Source organism: Mesocricetus auratus, unplaced genomic scaffold (genome assembly GCF_017639785.1).
Source record: "Mesocricetus auratus isolate SY011 unplaced genomic scaffold, BCM_Maur_2.0 Super-Scaffold_100006, whole genome shotgun sequence".
NCBI lineage: Eukaryota > Metazoa > Chordata > Mammalia > Rodentia > Cricetidae > Mesocricetus > Mesocricetus auratus.
Genome location: NW_024429190.1, coordinates 12,124,033 through 12,141,569, shown reverse-complemented (window position 1 = coordinate 12,141,569; position 17,537 = coordinate 12,124,033). Strand labels below are relative to the sequence as shown.

General features: G+C 50.4%; 1 protein-coding gene across 1 annotated transcript; it reads left to right on the top strand.

The window, feature by feature from the left end:
• Nucleotides 1-579: 579 nt before the first annotated feature.
• Pes1 (pescadillo ribosomal biogenesis factor 1) lies at nt 580-16,617 on the top strand. Its single transcript, XM_005068917.4, has 15 exons — nt 580-728; nt 5,576-5,655; nt 6,552-6,705; nt 7,775-7,884; nt 10,454-10,625; nt 10,707-10,796; nt 12,900-13,016; nt 13,110-13,184; nt 13,391-13,477; nt 13,638-13,768; nt 14,054-14,179; nt 14,461-14,645; nt 14,984-15,168; nt 15,255-15,416; nt 16,223-16,617. The coding sequence occupies exons 1-15, from the start codon at nt 705-707 to the stop codon at nt 16,304-16,306; spliced, it is 1,782 nt and encodes a 593-aa protein (XP_005068974.1). The 5' UTR covers nt 580-704; the 3' UTR covers nt 16,307-16,617.
• Nucleotides 16,618-17,537: the final 920 nt, after the last annotated feature.

The following is a 17,537-nucleotide window of genomic DNA, read 5'->3' as shown; positions in this document are numbered from 1 at the left end:
TTCCGCCTTCCATTATTTTTCTTTCTTTTTGTTTTGTTGAGATAAGGTCACATTATGTAGCCGTCACTGTCCTGGGACTCACAACATAGATCCGGTTGGCCTCGAACTCACAGAGATTGCCCCCGGATTTAAGAGGTTCCTCAGATGTCTCTACCCTGAGGTAAAAGGAGGGCCTGCGCTCTATTTTATCCTAACATGAGCAAACGACCTAGGAGCAGCTGAACCTAAGGCCAACAAGGCAAAACCTGCCCAGCCAGGTTTCACAAATCCTAGCAACCGTTGCCACGACAATTCAACTCTGCTGCGGCCAAATGAAATCGGGTCCTTCTGCAATCCGGAAGGCGCCGCCAGTCCCCGGCCGGCTGTCCGGCTCTATCCCGAAATGCAACGGGGCTCATGTTGTCACGCAATCGTTTTTAGGGTGGTTATGAAACTGCCTAAATATTCCTCGCTGGTTTAAAGCTGGTCTATATAGGGTTGAAAATAAGAAAAGCATGGAAAGATCGGCTCCATCGATTGAACTTTAGAAAGTTTGCTTGTAAATAAGGATGTCGTAAGAAGCCTCTGCACTCGCACAGGCATATTCTCGGGCAGCCCATAGCTGGCAGCGTGGGGTCCTTCGGGGTCCTAGGCAGGGCACGTGCGGGAGGAAGTGGCTCTGCCTGTCCGCGCGGCTTTCGCAGATTTCTCAACGTGGAGCCGCTATGGGCGGTCTGGAGAAGAAGAAGGTGAGTGGGCCACTGGGGTGGGGGGATCTCGGACCTGTCGCTTTCCCTGGCCTCGGGAGACGGCCGCCCGAGTCGACGTGCGGCACGCAGGGCCCTGGACACCGGGGGAAACTAGTGTGGAAGGAGCTGAAGACGTGCGGAGCCGCCAAACGGCAGATTCAAAGCGTGGTCCGCGGTCCTCGGTACTGGGGGTTGAGAAGTTAAGCGATCAGATGTGGGCCCCGCTTTCCCGGAGTCACTTTTCCCGTTAGGCAAAAAGACCCAGGTAAAGTGGCCAAGGAGCGCTCACTGTGAAGGAAGCCAGCGAGGAGCAGTGAGGTTAACAGCAGACACTTGGTCCGATCGGTGTTGTCTTGGAGCTTCTCTTCTGAGCCGGCATTTCAGCGGGAACCTGGACTGTCAGAGCACTTTCCGTGGGCGCGGTTCGTGAAAGTGCTGGTGTGTGGCCGCCCTCCGCATTCCCGGCTGAGACATTCTCCGCACTCGGGTAAAGCGGAGACTTTACTCGGCGCGCAACTGTAGCACCCAACACAGCTTAAAGAGGCCCAGGCTCCAGCAGAAGTGTTTCATGGTTTATATAGGGCACTGTCACGATCCTACGACTATCTTAGGGTGGTCTTTTTCTCCTTACACCAAAGAAAACTTTTCTCCGAGCTAAGCAAGTTTGCAGAAGCTGAAATGTGCAGGCTTCTGGTTAAGAACCGTTTTGTCTTTAGCCAACAGAACTTGCTGCCCGAGTGGGTACTGGTGAAAAGCAGATGCATAGCCTTTTCGGAAAAGGGGAGGGGTGATCAGGGTTACAAAGGCAGAAGTCAGTAGCTCAGTGTTAGCTCTGTTGTCCCAGATCAGAGAGAGAGTTTTGCTGTTGTCCGTTTGTTTGTTTGGTTTTTCGGAGACAGGATTTCTCTGTGTCGCCTTGGCTGTCCTGGAACTCACAGAGATCCGCTTGCCCCTGCCTCCCGAGTGCTGGGATTAAGGGTGTGTGCCGCCACCTCCTAGCTGAGACAGGGTTTCTTATTTCTATGTAACCTCTGTTTCCTAAGTAAGCTTGTTAATCGTAATGTGAAAGCTGCTGTTTTCCTTTTCTCCTTCAGACGTACTTAGCAAATGAACTGCAGTGGACACTAAGTTCCAGGGCCAGTGGGTAGGGAAAGACACCATCATGGCTGTGGTACAGTGAATGAATGAGTTGCCATAGGTGGTGTTGGGTCCCGTGTTGCGTAAGGCTTAGGGTTATTCTGGGTGGAGAAAACAACTCAAGAAAGTGACTTGATTCGAGCTAGTCTTGCTTCTGTGTGGACAATGCCCCGGCATGAAGGGACTTCAGGATGGAGATGAGAAAGGAAATGGGCTCAGGTCTTCCCTTTGGCTTGCAAGTTTCTGATTCCAGTGTGTTGGTTTTTTGTTTTTGTTTTTTTTTTTGTTTGTTTGTTTTTTGTTTTTTTTTTTTTTTGGTTTTTTACGAGACAGGGTTTCTCTGTATTATTTTGGAGGCTGTCGGTCCAGCCTAGCCTCGAACTCACAGAGATCCACCTGCTTCTGCCTCCAGAGTGCTGGGATTAAAGGCGTGCGCCACACCGCCTGGCTTCCAGTGTGTTTTATTGTTATTTTTAATTATTCTTTGAGGCTGTAATGTAATTACATCATTTCCCTTTCTCTCAAAACCTTCCCATATACTCCCACTTGCTCTCTTTCAAATTCATGCCCCCCTTTTAATTCTTGGTACATACATATGTGTGTGTGCATGTATGTTTCACTGACCATTTGGTGTTGGGTAGCCAGTTGATGTGCTCTTCCCTGGGGAAGACTGTTTCTCCCGCTCACAGCATTCCTTAGCTGCTGTAATTATTTGTATAGGGCTACGGCTTCTTCTGTTCACATTAGCAAGTCTGTTGTCCTTGTTCAGGTCATCTTTGGGAATGTTGGTGAGACTTACGGGTATATCATCTGGCATTCCTATGTGACACAATCTCAACCAAAGCCCTAATCCTCCAGCTTTACAATTTTTCTATCCCTTCTTCCACGGGGATCTCTGAGGTCTGTGAGTTGTTTTGTAGATGTATCCATTGGAATTGAGCTCTACACTCTGGAGTGATTGCTTGTAGATTTCTGTAACAGTCTCTGTTGTAAAGAGTGTCTGTGGATTATAAGGGTAAATATTTAGAATGTGTTTAGGGATTATGCTGGGTTAGGAAAGTTGCAGTTGTAGGTTCTCCTCCAGGATCACTGACTTTACTACACTACTGAGTACCTGACTAGGTTTCCGGTACCAGGCGTGAGTTCCCTATGTTAGAGGCCTTAGGTCCAACTAGAAACCGTTGGTTACTGCCATGACATTCATACCACTACTGCACCCGTCAGGTTATTGCACCATGCTCGTTGTCAGATATCATAGCTGAGTGGCACTCTTGTTGCTTCCTTTCTTTGGAAGCATGGATGACTCCCTCTGGAACCATGAGAATAGTCCTCATGGAGTAGGCTTTCAGGTCAGTTTCAGCTCGGTGGCCCCCGATTCCTGCATCGGGGTGGGTGGTTTTTCAGCAGTGGGGACTCCTTCCATCTCAGGTGAGTAACCAAGGGCAATGTGTTTTGGAAGTCTCTTGAACAGTGCTGACCTACAACTCCAAAGCTTCTCATGCCTGGGGTTGGGGTTTTGTTAGGTGGTTTTTGACTCTTGGAGGGAGCATTGTCAGCCCAGATGAGAGAATTTCATTTAAATGATACCTGTGTGCTTATATACAGGCTTAATCTGTTATTGGCTTCTTTGTAAACAGATAATTAATAGTGTGATCCCTTAGGAAGTTTTCAGACCTCCTTACTATAATGTTACCCTCCTCACTCCATCTGTATCCATCTCCCCACTCCCTAATTAGAACCTCCTCCCTGTTTGTCCCATTTACCTGTACCTGATCACTTATTCCTGATACGCCCCTCTTTCTGGTCTGGCTTACCTCACTTAGTATGTTTGTTTTTTAAGTTCCAGCCATTTCCCAGGCTAGACCCTGAAGAAGAAGGATCCCAGTTTGTTTGTAACCTAACACACTCTTAAACATCTAGTAAGTGCTAGTCATTTGGAGCTGCAAACTACAAGGAAAACCTGACTCTGGATGCAGAGGAGGCAGATAGATCTCCATGAGTTTGAGGCTAGCAAACATTGCAAGTTCTAGGCCAGCCAGGCCTATATAGTGAGAACTTGCCTCAAAATAAAATGGGAAACCTGCCCTTGAGTTACAGGTAGAGATGTCTCAGCAAGCTGTTACACTCTTCACATTGGGTTCCAGAACCATTTTGACATTTGAGGCCAAATTATTTGTTGTAGGAAGTCTTATGCACTGTAAGGTGTTCAGCAAAGCATTTTACTGTCCAACACCCCCCTAATCCGAACAGTTAGATCGCCATGGGAACCAGGTTTAATATTTAAAATGACAGTGTACAGTAACAAGAGATACATGTGGCACAGGAAAATGGGAAACACTTGTTTTTCAGCATTGGAGTTAGTGGTAAGACAGGGTCTCACTGTACCACAGGCTGGCCTGAAACTCATGTTCTTCTGTTTTTACTTCCTGAGCACTGGAACTATAGGTGTTTACCATCATGGCTTGCTCAGTGGGAAAAATGCTTTTTTTTTTTTTACCTTGTGTGTAAGTGTGTATGTGCCTCCAAGAATACAGTGCGCACGAGGGAGTCAGAGGACAGCTTGCAGGAGTCAGTCCTCTCCTTCCGCCATGTGTGGTCATCAGGATTGGGGGCAAGTGCGTGTGCCTGCTGAGCCACCTCACTGGCCTCAGCGGAAAACACTTGTAATTAGAACTGTGAAGCTCCTCCTTGGCTCCCCCAAGACTTAGCGTAGTCCTATTCCCAATAGTCCGTGGATGTCTGTAGGGAAGAATGAATAGCGTGTTTCATGACTTCGGGGTTGTTTATAACATAGGTAGTTGAGGGGGCTCTGACCTGGGTGCCAAACCTGGGTTCAGAAGCTCCTGCTGTCTCACTGCAGAGGAAGATCGTCTTTGGAGTGGACATGTGTGGTTCGGGAATAGGATGCTGCTTCTCTCTAGCAATGATGTGAATGAGAGCAGAGTCTTAACACCACAGGCTTCCAGATGATTGGACAAGACAGCTTGCTTCTTGGAGGCACGTAGAAACCAGGCCTGTTGTCTTCCTAACCCTCATAGCATCTAGCTTAGTACTTTGAACATAGTTGCTGTCTGGTGAATGAAAGGGGTGGCGGGATACGGGGTAACAGTATATGGCTTAGGACAGGCATGCTCAGGTAGAGTAATATCACTCCTGAGGGAGGAGAAAGTGGCTAGGGGATGTCTTAGATGGTGCAGTGGTTTTCGTCTGCCTCCCAAGGAAAACACTCTGTAAGTGTGTAGTTTCAGCATTTTATGCAGTTATGGGGAGGAAAGTGTGAATGGTTGCTTGGGGGTCCATGTGAAAAGGCTAGTAGTGATGAGGGGGTTAAAAAGGGACAATAAGATCAGGAACACAGGATTAGGTAGGCGTGTAAACCCAAGCTTTTAAGCTGTGTGGCTTGAATGGGCTGTTGCACTGAACTTGATTCTTAGGAAAATGGGCGTTCTGATGGCACTTACGGCACAGGCTTGCGGAGATGGAGTGAAATAAATTGTGGAATGACTTCAGACCCCCAGCATCATGTGTACACAGCAGTGCAGCGCTCCTTTGGGCAGGTCGCCTCACTCCCTACAGCAGTCCCCATCCCGGAAATATATCTCTGCCTCCTACCCAGTTAGCTGTCTCTAGAATTCACTTTTCCCAAAGTTGGATGTCACTTCCTGCAGGTATCACTAACAGAGAATTGTTTGGTTTTTTTCCTCCCTAAGTATGAACGAGGCTCTGCCACCAATTATATCACCCGAAACAAAGCCCGGAAGAAGCTGCAGCTGAGCCTGCCTGATTTCAGGTGAGTTGGAGAGGAAGAGAATGGGGGTTTTCTGGGAGCCTGGGTAATGGTAAACATGCAGTGGAAACGAGCCACCTCCCAGCCTTTCCTTAGCATCCTAGGCACCCTGTAATCCTCCTCCTGCCCTCCTCTCTGCTAGTGAGCTGTGCTTTGCCAGGGTGGTCTGAGAGCTGGCGGCTGCCTGGATGTTTGCCCTGTATCTCCTCCCTTCTGACAGAAGGCTTCCTGAGTCCTACAGCTGGGGACTGTCCATGTAGAGTCAAGTCCAGATATCTCTGCAGTCTGTAGGTCCTTCCATCTGGCTAGTGCTGACCTCTGCGACCTCCCCTCTCTATGTGTGTTCAATTGTGTGTGGGGTGTGGTGGTTACAGGCTTTTGTTGTTTTGAAGAGAACTTTTTTTGGTTGTTTGCTTGGATTTTTGTTTGTTTTCTGCAGGACTGGATATTGAACCAGGGGCCTCATACATGCTACTCAAGCACCCTGCCACTGAACTGTACCCCCAAGCCTGTTTTTTTCTTCTTGTTTGTGTGAGACCAACAAACTCCATAGTCCAGACTAGCCTCAAACTTATGATCCTCCTGCCTCAGCCCCCTGGGTGCCAGGAGAACAAGTGGGCATCACAATTCTTGGGTGTCTTGAGAATGCTCAGCCCTGTGCCTTCTGTGTTTGAATTTCCTGATGTAGGTGCCTGCTAGCCTTTCTCAGTGCCCCGTGGGCTCCCACTGAGTGTTTGTGACAGTCTGCTCGCTGGGTGTTTAGGAACTTGTGATCGTCAGACTCTCACTTGCAATGTGGAAGCATGGACTCCCATGATTCCTGGTCACTCTTGCTTTCTAGGCCCACTGTGGCCAGTGCCTTGCCCCTGTGCTGATTTAATAGGTGGCTTATCTTCCAGGCGGCTGTGCATCCTAAAAGGCATTTATCCCCATGAGCCCAAGCATAAGAAGAAGGTGAACAAGGGTTCCACAGCAGCCCGCACATTTTACCTTATCAAAGACATTAAATTCCTCCTCCATGAGCCCATCGTCAACAAGTTCCGAGAGTACAAGGTGAGTGAGGCCTGGGTTCTTGTGTTTGTAGCTTTGTGACTCACTGACCGACAGGTTGCTGACCCACTCAAAGGGCCAGTCCTGTAGAGAAGGGGAGGCCATCCTACCCCAAAAGGATGTCTCCAGGGCTCATTGAGATTGCCTGCCTAAAGATCATTTGCACAGGACCTGCATATAATTGTTAACCAATTCTGCCCCCTGCACCATCCCCCACCCCAACCTCTACCCCCCAGAAAAAAACTAGCACCATTTTAGGGCTTTTTGGTGCCCTCTGTGCTCCAAGCCCTCCTATTCTAGTTTTTTATGGGATTGCGCCCAGGACACCTGGGCTTCATTTCCATAATAGAGAAACATTAATGCTCAAATGCTGCGGGGACAGCAGAAACCTATCTATTTCCACTATGTGCTGAGAGTGGAAAGTAGACTAAGTGAAATTGAACTGCTGCCTCTGGCCCTCTTGGCTGGAAACAGAGGTCTATACGGAGTGGGCGCCACCTGCTGGCCGGCAGGAGACTGGGTAGCAGCTGTGACTGGGTTGTGCAGCTGCATCAAACAATGCTAGAAGTGGACGAGCAGCGGGAAGTGTGTTCAAGACCTGCTCTTTATAATCCCACATGCTGCCTGGGCGTCTGAGGAGCCCTGGGGCCGGGTCTGAACAGTTCTTGGGAGGAAAACATCTGTGGGTTTGAAAGATACGGCCTTTTAGTATATCATCTCTGCTATCTTTTTCTGGGTAGCTTGTTTTCCATAGAGGTGAACAACTAGTTTTGGGTGCTGCCAATAGGAGGAGTTGGTGACAAAAGCTAGCTCTTCCAGCCATGATCTGTCTTCTCTTCCTAAATAGACATAGGATGTCAGCACATTCATGTGTCATCAGAGGGCGCCTGGCCTACCTCTTGATCATTATCATGGTCTGAGACTCCATTGGCTGTTTGGCAAATCTTGGGCTCAGGGGCCTGGTGGTACAGGAATAGCTGTGACATTGAGAAGACCCCTGTCCTGTGTATTCACGCTCCCTGGAGGAGATGCTCAGAAGCCTTTGCCACAGCCTCGTTGCCCCTCCTTCCAGGTGTTTGTTCGGAAGCTCCGCAAAGCCTATGGGAAGAGTGAGTGGAATTCTGTGGAGCGCCTGAAGGACAATAAACCCAGCTACAAACTCGACCACATTGTCAAGGAGCGGTGAGTCCTGCTCCTCAGAGCGTGGCGTTGCTGCTGAGTGTTGTCCCCGTGCTGGGATTCAATGGGGACAATGGCAGAGTGCATTCCTTTTAGAGGAGTTAGACCAAAAGCTCGCCAGTCAGTCAGTGTCATGCTTATAAGTTGCTCTGGGTACAGTAGAGGTTGTAAGAGAACAGGGGTGCGCAGTAGGGTCACATTGATTACCCAGAGAGACCCCTGGAAAATGACCTGATGAGCCAGCCAGGAATGCACATTATAAGCAGAGACAGCAGCAAGTTCAGGTCCCCATGGTAGGAGAGCCAGAGCTGCAAGTTCCCCTTCCCACACTAGGGACATAGAAGGCATGGTGAGATACCTCTGGTCTTGACTGTTCCTCACTCAACCTTGTTAAAAAGTCCCTCTCCATCACTGGCTAATCAGCGGTTCTTGCCTCTTCATGAGAATTTGGCAAATGCCTGAAGACTCTTGTAGTTCCCACGGTTCTACTGGCTAGAAGCCAGCATTGCTGCTAATACTCTTCAGTGTGCATAATAGTTCCCACAATGCAGAGCACTTTGGCCTGGAGGTGATCAAGTGTAGAACCCCTAGGCTAGTGTCTCCATTCTAGGGAATGATGGCCTAGGTACGCTGAGTTCCAAAATGATGGTGGGCCAGAGCTTCCTTCCTGGGATATGAAAGGGCCTTGGCCTGGGAGATAACAGTTGGTATGATGAGCTGGATGGCCAGAGAACAAGGACAACTCTGAGCAAGTCACATCACTAATAAGCATTTTTGTAGCTCTCATCCTGTCTGTGATACAGCTATTATCTAGAAAAGATGGAAAAAAGAAAAAGAAACCAAAAAAAAAAAATCCAAAAAAACCAAACAAGCACCTGGGCTCATTCATGAAGCAAATAACATCTGGTCTCCTCAGCCAGAACCAAAGCTTAGGGAAAACCAAGTAGTCCAGAAGAGGCGTGTGCTTGTCCTACAAAGTAGGAAGTTAGGAAACTGAGGCACCAGGGAGGCTGAGGGAGGTTCCTGCTAGACAGCTGTCCCGTCACCTGCTAAGCCTTCCCTTCATCTTAGCCTGGTTTTGAAGACCTGGCAGACCTCAACTCAGTTGCAATAAACAGTGCTGTCTGGGCTGGGACCTTGACCATTTGTGTCCTGTGCCCTTCAGAGCCCTTTCTCACATGGCAGGTCATCACCATCCTTTTTGTTCGTCTTGTTTTTCAAGACAGGCTTTCTCTGTATAGTCCTGGCTGCACTAGAACTTGCTCTGCAGACCAGGCTGGCCTCAGAAACTCATCTGCCTCTGCCTTCCAAGTGCTGGAGTTAAAGGCGTGCACCACCACAGCCAGGCCCTCTTCATTTTTGTTTGTTTGTTTGAGACAGTGTTTCTCTGTGTAGCCCCGGCTGTCCTGGAACTTGCTCTGTAGACTAGACTGGCCTCAAACTCATAGATCCACCTGCCTCTGCCTCCTGAGTGTTGGGATTAAAGGCATGTGCCACTACTCTGGCAAATCTTTTCTTCAAATGAAGCTTCCTAGAATGTGGTTCAGGTGTCTAGCAACTCCAGCTCAGCCTGGCATGAGGAGGGGAACTGGAAGCCCTTAGATTCACCTACACTTAGCTGTGTTTAGAGCCACAAGAGGTAAATGGGTGGGTGGCTTGGCTTGGTTGGTTTTAGTTTGATTCTGAGATAAGATCTTACTCTGTAGATGACCTAGAACTCGATCCTCCTGCCTCAGCCTCCCAAGTGCTATGCCACCACATCTGGTTAAAGACACCCTTATTAAGTCAGCAGTTCGTTCAGCGGTGACATTTTCTACATAAAGCTGGAGCTAAATGAGGCCTGGTGACCCAATTAGGGTCACAGCTTAGAATCGAATTAGAGGCCAGGTATCAAGACTTGTGGTTCAGTGTCTTCTCTTTGTCCCACACTTCTGTCCCTCTGTTTGGAAACTGTCAAAGCAGTGGTGACTCTTGCCCAAGTGACACTTTGTCTGCTTCTTCATTTACCATGGGGTTCCTGGAAATATGTTTACTCTAACTGGACATCGTTCCAATGCCAACATTTACATTAGTTCTGTCAGCTACACGAATCTGGATGGTGGGAAATGAAGACAGGACCCACTCGGGTGACCTGTAGCCAAGCCCAGGGGCAGGTGCTGCTGGGAAGCAACCCCACTCTTCTTCCTAGCCCACTAGGCCAGCTTCCCATTTTTCCTTTCTCATCATGGGCCTTTGAAGACTCCACTTTCCAAGAGAGTCAGAGCCACTAGCTTGGTGTCTCTCAATCACAAAAATTTAACAAGTGGTCAAGGCTTCTGTGCTGGGTTGATTGAGGTCATCAGAGTTCACTGGGAACATCCCAGTTCTTCAGTGGCTATAGGATTGTTTCCAGGTGTGTGGTCAGCTGTGGGGAAGTTGTTGCTATATCACCAGGTCAGGAAGTAGCTGTGGCATTAGTGCCTGGCTTGGGTGGCAGGGCCTCTGGAGTAGCTACTAGGGTGGGGCAAAGTGGTTAGAGACCCTTGGAGCGCAGCAGAATGGGCTCACAAGCGCTGCCCTCCCCACCTTACAGGTACCCCACATTCATCGATGCTCTGAGGGACCTCGATGATGCCCTGTCAATGTGCTTCCTCTTCTCCACATTCCCACGGACGGGCAAGTGCCATGTACAGACCATTCAGCTGTGTCGCCGGCTCACTGTGGAGTTCATGCACTACGTCATTGCTGCCCGAGCCCTGCGCAAAGTGAGCTAAGGCTCTCCTGGAGATTGCTGGACCTCCCGTCACCCCCTGGTTCTCACACTGTCCTGTCGCCCCCCTCCCCAGGTCTTCCTGTCCATCAAAGGCATTTACTATCAGGCTGAGGTGCTGGGGCAGCCCATCGTATGGATTGCACCCTATGCTTTCTCCCATGATGTAAGTGTGCCTTTCCTGGGGGCCTTGTGTAGGTTCCTAGAAGGGGGGGGGTGCTGTCTGTGGAGTCTAGCCCTTGCTGGGTTCCTGACTGTTGGCTGCTATGCAGGGGTGGGGATGGGGGACAGGGTAGGGCATGTGCTTTATAGCCCAGTCACTCACCACAGATTGAGAACCACTGCACCTTTCTGCCCCAGTTAATAACATGCTCCCATCTTCTCGGCCTTGCCATGAGGACTTCAGGGGAAAGACGTCTTGAAAGGGCCTGGTCCTGAAGGGATAGCAGCCTTTGTGGTTGACTGGGCAGTGAGGACAGCTCTGGAGGCTGTGTATACCCACTGTTTTGTACACTTACACCTGGATCAAGTGGCAGGGCCTAGCCCCTCCTCTCAAACCCACTCCGTCATTTTGACATAACACAACAAAAATGCTTCACTCCTGACTCCTCTTTGCCCATCTTCCCCACAGCCTGGAACACAGGGTGACTCCAGGGAGGGGAGCACAAGGGAGACACTTAGCACGTAGCCTGACTTTCATTGGCTTCTCTTTAAGTGATTGGGATTCTTTCTAGGGCTAAGAGGAGTCTGGTTTTGCTTTCTGTGGAAGCCTTGTTAGCGCCCAGTCCCCCGGAAGGTCATTTCCAGCGGGGCTTGCACCCTGCATTGATCTCCCTTTCTGCTTGTTCATTAAGCAGGAATTGGTGCTTTGCATAGAGAACCGCACAGTGAGTTGAGATTCTGTGCTCTCTGGGCTACAGAGGGTGCCTGAGGCTGGAACCTGCCATGTCTGTGGACAAGAGGTGGACTTGGAGCTCCGCAGTTCCTTTTCCAGTTCCTTGAGGCAGGCGTGGGGAGCCAGGGTGCATGGCCCTTCCTTCCCTGCTCCTCCTCCTCCTTCCTGCCTAACTTCTTTGGCCCTTTCTTTCTTTCCTTCCCTCTGATGTTGAACCCCCATGCTTCTCAGACTGCTCTTTGTGTGTCCTTGGGGTGCTGAATAGGGCCCTGTGAGGGCCAGCCTCCACACAGCTGGCCCTGGGGGAGGGGCATGGGCTGCCCATGCCTCCTTCCTCCCAGCTTGCTGTCAACTGCTTCCTCTCAGCAAAGGGTAATTGTAACAAGGACCCTCATGTGTCCTAACCCTGGGCTTACAGCAGTGGGACTTGGGGTAATAGCAGTGGTCAAGGCAGAGCGTACCTACCCTGTTTGGTACTATGGAAAATGAAGTTTGTGATCAAGTGTCTACCAGGAAAATCCTGGTAGCATAGGTTGCTGCCTGTAGCAAGATGGAGAACTAACTCAGAGTTGTGGGTGTCCCAGGCTGAGGGGATGTTGTGATCATTATCAATTTTGACATTTCTTAGAAATGTCTCCCAGTGGTTAGCAGGGCTTAGTGGGGCTCTTGGATAGGTCTCTCTAACTTTAGAGGGTGGGCCCATTCCAGAGTTGAGATACTTTGGTCCATTGTGTAGATTAGCTCCTTATGGTAATGGCAGATGTAAGCCATGTACTTCTCTGCCTGCTAGATGGTAACTTGGAAAGGTGGTCTACCTCTGCTTCAGCCTAGTCCTAAGCCGGGTCTGAGATGGAAATGTCAACTCAGAGCTTCATCGCACACTCTCCAAGGTGTGGGTGGACTGAGTCCTGTTTACATCTAGCCACACCTGGCTTTCCAAGTCACCTAGGTCAGTAGATGTCATCACCTCTTCTGGGCCATGGACCATGAGCTATACACATAGGCCTTGCTGGCTCTGGGAAGGCTGCCTTAGTGCTCACGGTGGCCCTGAAGCAGATCTCAGGCGCATGCTGTGGTGAGTGGTGGACAAGGTGTGTGTTCCTTCTGGGTCACACTGATAATTGAGGGAGAAATGGGAGAGCCAGGGCCAGGAAGAGGTAGGGTTGGCTGCAATGGAGCACTGTGGATGGTTCCCCTTGTCTCTATCCTGACTCCCCTTTACCACATGGGAACCTGACACTGATCACCATGTACCCGTAGCCTTTGGCTCCTGTATCCAGAGCCTCCGTTGTACTTGAGATGCCTGTGAGTTTGTATGCACAACACCTACCTCCAACCCCGTGCTAACACTGCTGTGTCTCCTTATACCCCCAGCATCCAACAGATGTGGACTACAGGGTCATGGCCACCTTCACTGAGTTCTACACTACTCTTCTGGGCTTCGTGAACTTCCGCCTTTACCAGTCGCTCAACCTTCACTACCCCCCCAAGGTAGAGCCCTAGCGCCTCCTCACGAGCTTGGCTCCAGTCTTCTAGCCCCACACTGAGGCAAGGGGCTGCAGTTGTCCTCTTCCTTCTCCCCAGCTTGAAGGTCAAGCCCAGGCAGAGACAAAGATCAGCGAGGACACATATGCACTGGACTCTGAGAGCTCTATGGAGGTGAGAGGGACCTTGGAGGTGTTGGCCCTGCATCACTCTGTCCCATGAATAGTGGGTGATTTGAAGAGGTGGGTGGATTTATGACTTACCCTTAGAGCCCAGACCCAGATGATGTGTGGAGCTGCTTTTGCTCCACCTTACCCCACCCCCAGATGAGTTCCCTGCCTGCAAGCAGGCCACCTTGCAGCTCTGCTTCCCACCTACAGAAACTAGCAGCGCTCAGCGCCAGTCTGGCCCGAGTGGTGATGCCTACTATAGAGGAGGCTGAGGCCGATGAGTTTCCTACTGATGGGGTGAGTGAGCACTGTGCTGCCTTCCAGGAATGTGCAGCATGGGACAGGACGGGGGCGGGGCCGTCACCTAGAATCTGGGATCTAGAAGGAAGCTGCCAGTCCCTTCCTCCTGGTGGAGCTGGCTGGCCTGGTGATGTGAAGCTTGGCCCCTTCTCTGCAGGAGGTGACAGCCCAGGAGGAAGGTCACAGGAGAGAGCTGGAGGCACAGGAAAAACAGAAGAAACTCTTTGAAGGCCTGAGATTCTTCCTGAACCGAGAGGTGCCCCGTGAAGCATTGGCCTTCATCATCAGGTGCGGGGCTTTAGTCCGCCCATAGTTGTAGCTGTACAGTAGTCCCGCCTCCATCTTAACCAGAGGCTGATGGTAACATCCTCACCCAGCAGTGTGTGCAGAGCACTCAGCTCAGGGGAGAGCTGCTGTCCTCTCACTAGCTGAGTCCCTCCTGGACCAGGAGTGCAGGGTCATCCCAAACAGGAGGCTCTGGGGTGGGTAAAGCACTCCCTTGTGGGTCCAGAGAAGCTTCCAGGGCAGGTAGTTCATGCCTAAAAGGCTCACAGGCTTTCCCTGTACCTGTAGGAGTTTTGGTGGGGATGTATCCTGGGACAAGTCTTTGTGTATCGGAGCCACCTATGACATCACAGACTCCTGCATCACCCACCAGATTGTTGACCGGCCTGGGCAGCAAACTCCTGTCATTGGCAGGTAGACTCTCAAAGCCCTTGTATGTGCCCTCTGTGTGTGTGTGTGTGGGGGGGGGTCCCAGGCTCTGGTGATGCAGTGGTACCTCTGGTTGTTCCCTTGTATATGCCCTCTGTGTGTGTGGGGGGGAGGGTCCCAGGCTCTGGTGATGCAGCGGTACCTCTGGTTGTTCCCTTGTATATGCCCTCTGTGTGTGTGGGGGGGGAGGGTCCCAGGCTCTGGTGATGCAGTGGTACCTCTGGTTGTTCCCTTGTGACCTGTTTTTGCTGGCTGCTCTGCCCCAGATACTACGTACAGCCCCAGTGGGTGTTTGACTGTGTGAATGCCCGGCTCCTCCTCCCTGTGGCAGAGTACTTTCCTGGGGTGCAGCTGCCCCCACACCTCTCACCCTTCGTATCTGAGAAGGAAGGAGATTACATTCCCCCTGAGAAGCTGAAGCTGCTGGCTCTGCAGCGGGGAGAAGACCCAGGTGAGCTGGGCAAGGATGGGTAGCAGTATGGACAGGCTCTTCGGGTGGCCCTGGCTCCTGTGCCGTAGCTGGCCATTTCCCTTGGCTGTGGAGTTGGCAGGCTCCAGAGAAGAGGACGACCGGAGCAGAAAGCCCTCAGCCTTCCAAGCATTTGCAGTGGTAGTCTGGTGTTGACATTTGGAGTAGCCGAGCAGAACAACCCAGGGTTGTCAGTGTTTGCATGGATAACAAGGGTGTTTTCTTAGAAGGCAGTTCAGCTGGGGCTGTGGGAGCTGTTGGGGCCCATTGGGGGAGCATCCTTCTGCCTTTGGAATGCAGATGTCTCCTGCTGTCTGTAGGAGACTTGAAAGAGGAAGAGGATGAAGATGAGGATGAGGACGATGAAGAAGATGAAGATGGTGACAACGAAGGTGATGGTGATGTTGCGGGGGAAAATGAAGAGGAGGAGGATGTGGGAGCTGATTCAGAGATGGAGGAGGAAGCGCACCTGTCAGCCTTGGAGCAGCAGAGGCTGGAAGGGAAGGTAGGGACGCACTGGGCAAAGCCCTGTCTGGGAAGGAGCCCCATTCCCCAGAGGCCAAGTGCACATGAGCTGCATTGTTTCTGCAGAAGCCCCAGGTGGTGGCCGGCACGGTGAAACTGGAAGACAAGCAGCGGCTGGCCCAGGAGGAAGAGAGCGAGGCCAAGCGCCTGGCCATCATGATGATGAAAAAGCGCGAGAAGTACCTTTACCAAAAGATCATGTTTGGCAAGCGGCGCAAAATCCGTGAGGTAAGTTCCTGCTCTCTGACAAGGCTTCCACACATCTGCACAGGAGAGCTCAGGCATGAGATTGTGGACAGACCTGGCCCGTTTGGCCAAAACTTGCCTTTGGAGTTTTGTTGGTTTGGATTTACACAGCTGGGAATAGAAACCAAGGCCTCACTCGTGCTAGAAAGTCCAGCAAATAAGCAGCGTAACTAGTCCCCTGTGCCTACCCGTAGCTGTCCTAAGGATGGGGTAGCCAGCGGACTGGGGAAGCTCTTCAGCTCTGTGTGCTGGTTCAGTGTGTGTCGGCAGTGTGTTCAGTGGGAAGTGGCTGGCAGCCTTGCCTGGGAGCTTGGGGGGGGAACCAGATTCTTTTAAATAAGCAGTAGCATGGTTAGCTCCTCAGGTCTTTCCATGACATTGTACAGTGTGACTTGTTGCCTACTGATGGTTATGCTTGGGAAACAGAGCAAACCCTGCCCACCTCTGAATGGTTCTTGGGAGCAGTCCCTGTGGTCCCTGAAGAGCCTCCTCCTTGTGCCCTCTCTGCCAGCTCCCAGTAAAAGATTGAATGGTATTCATCTTTCCCTCAGAGGAGCTGGTGGAAGAGTCAGCCTAGATTCTCCAAGCTGGAGATTTGGGGACCATAAAATGAGCTATATGGGCAAACGGGGTTCTGTTCTTTCACCCAGAGGTACAAGTTGGGGTCTTTGGTTATCTGCTTGTTAGCTTTTCTAGAGGCTCTGCTAGTAATGGGTAACCACAACAAGGGAAGAAATCCCTCCCCGCTTGCCCTCATCCTATCCTGAGTTCTTCCTTCCTTCTCACAGGCCAACAAGCTGGCAGAGAAAAGGAAAGCCCATGATGACGCTGTGAAGTCTGAGAAAAGAGCCAAGAGGACAAGACCTGTATGAGCACCAGCTATCTCTCACTGGGAGTTGGAGATGGCAGAAGCAAGCTCGTGGAACTCAAGTGTACCAGCCCAATACCCTCATACTTTTGGTGGTGTGTGGCCAGCCCTAGCCTCCTCTGAAGTTCGTGCTGGTGTCTGGACAAAGAGACCTCTACCCAGCCCAGTTCTTACTCCAGAAGTCTGACCAATATCCTCGTTTTGCTTGGCTTTCCACAGCCTCCTACACAGCTGTGCCTGTAATTCTCAGGATGCTGTCTTGGAATAAGGGTGGGGAGCTCTTATTAAATGGCTGAACTTTTGCAGTCAATTGGATTCTGTGTTCAGAAGTTTCCCTGGGGTTGGAAAGGAGTCTTGTCACCTGGACAAATCCAGATGGGCCCAGGCACACACAGAATTGTGGGTCCAGGAATGCTAGGAAAGATATAGGTTCTGGGCTTGAGTTTCACACTCACTGACCCTGGCCTGGTTCCTGTTTCAGCTCAGGTGATTCTCTGAACCTGCTTCCTCAAGTCAGGGTCTGACATTCTGGAACCTTCCTACTTGTCCGTCTCTGGTCTATAAATATCTACTGGCTTCTGTCACTTCCTGCTGGAGCTCATCAGAAGGTGAAAGAAGATGTTTTAGGATTTCTGTTATGACTAAAAGCAAGCTTGGGAGAAAAGGGTTTATTTGGCCTACATTTCCATATTGCTGTTCATTATTGAAGGAAGTCAGGATAGGAACTCAAACAGGACAGGAACCTGGAAGTAGGAGCTGATGCAGAGGCCACGGAGGGGTGCTGTTGACTGACTTGTTCCTCATGGCTTGCTGAGCCCACCTTAGAAAACTCAAACCCACCATCCCAGGGACTAGACTCTCCTCCATTTATCACTAATTGAGAAAAATGCCTTATAGCTGGATCTTACAGTGGCATTTCCTCAACTGAGGCTCCTACCTCTCTGATGACTTAAGTTGACACACAAAACCAGCCAGTATAACACTCGTTGTCAACTTGACATACAAACACATCATTATTAAGCCACAACCCTTCCTTTCTTTTTCATCCCTAAGATCTCACATTAAAAACATAAATTAAAGCCCCACCGTCTTTACAATTCAAACACATTGAAATTTCGGTCCCTTGAAAATAGCCAGTCTCTTTTAAAACTTTAAGTCTCAACTGTGGGCTCCAGTAAAATACTTTCTTACTTCAAGAGGGGAAAAAAAATTCCAGGCACAATCAAAGCAAAACC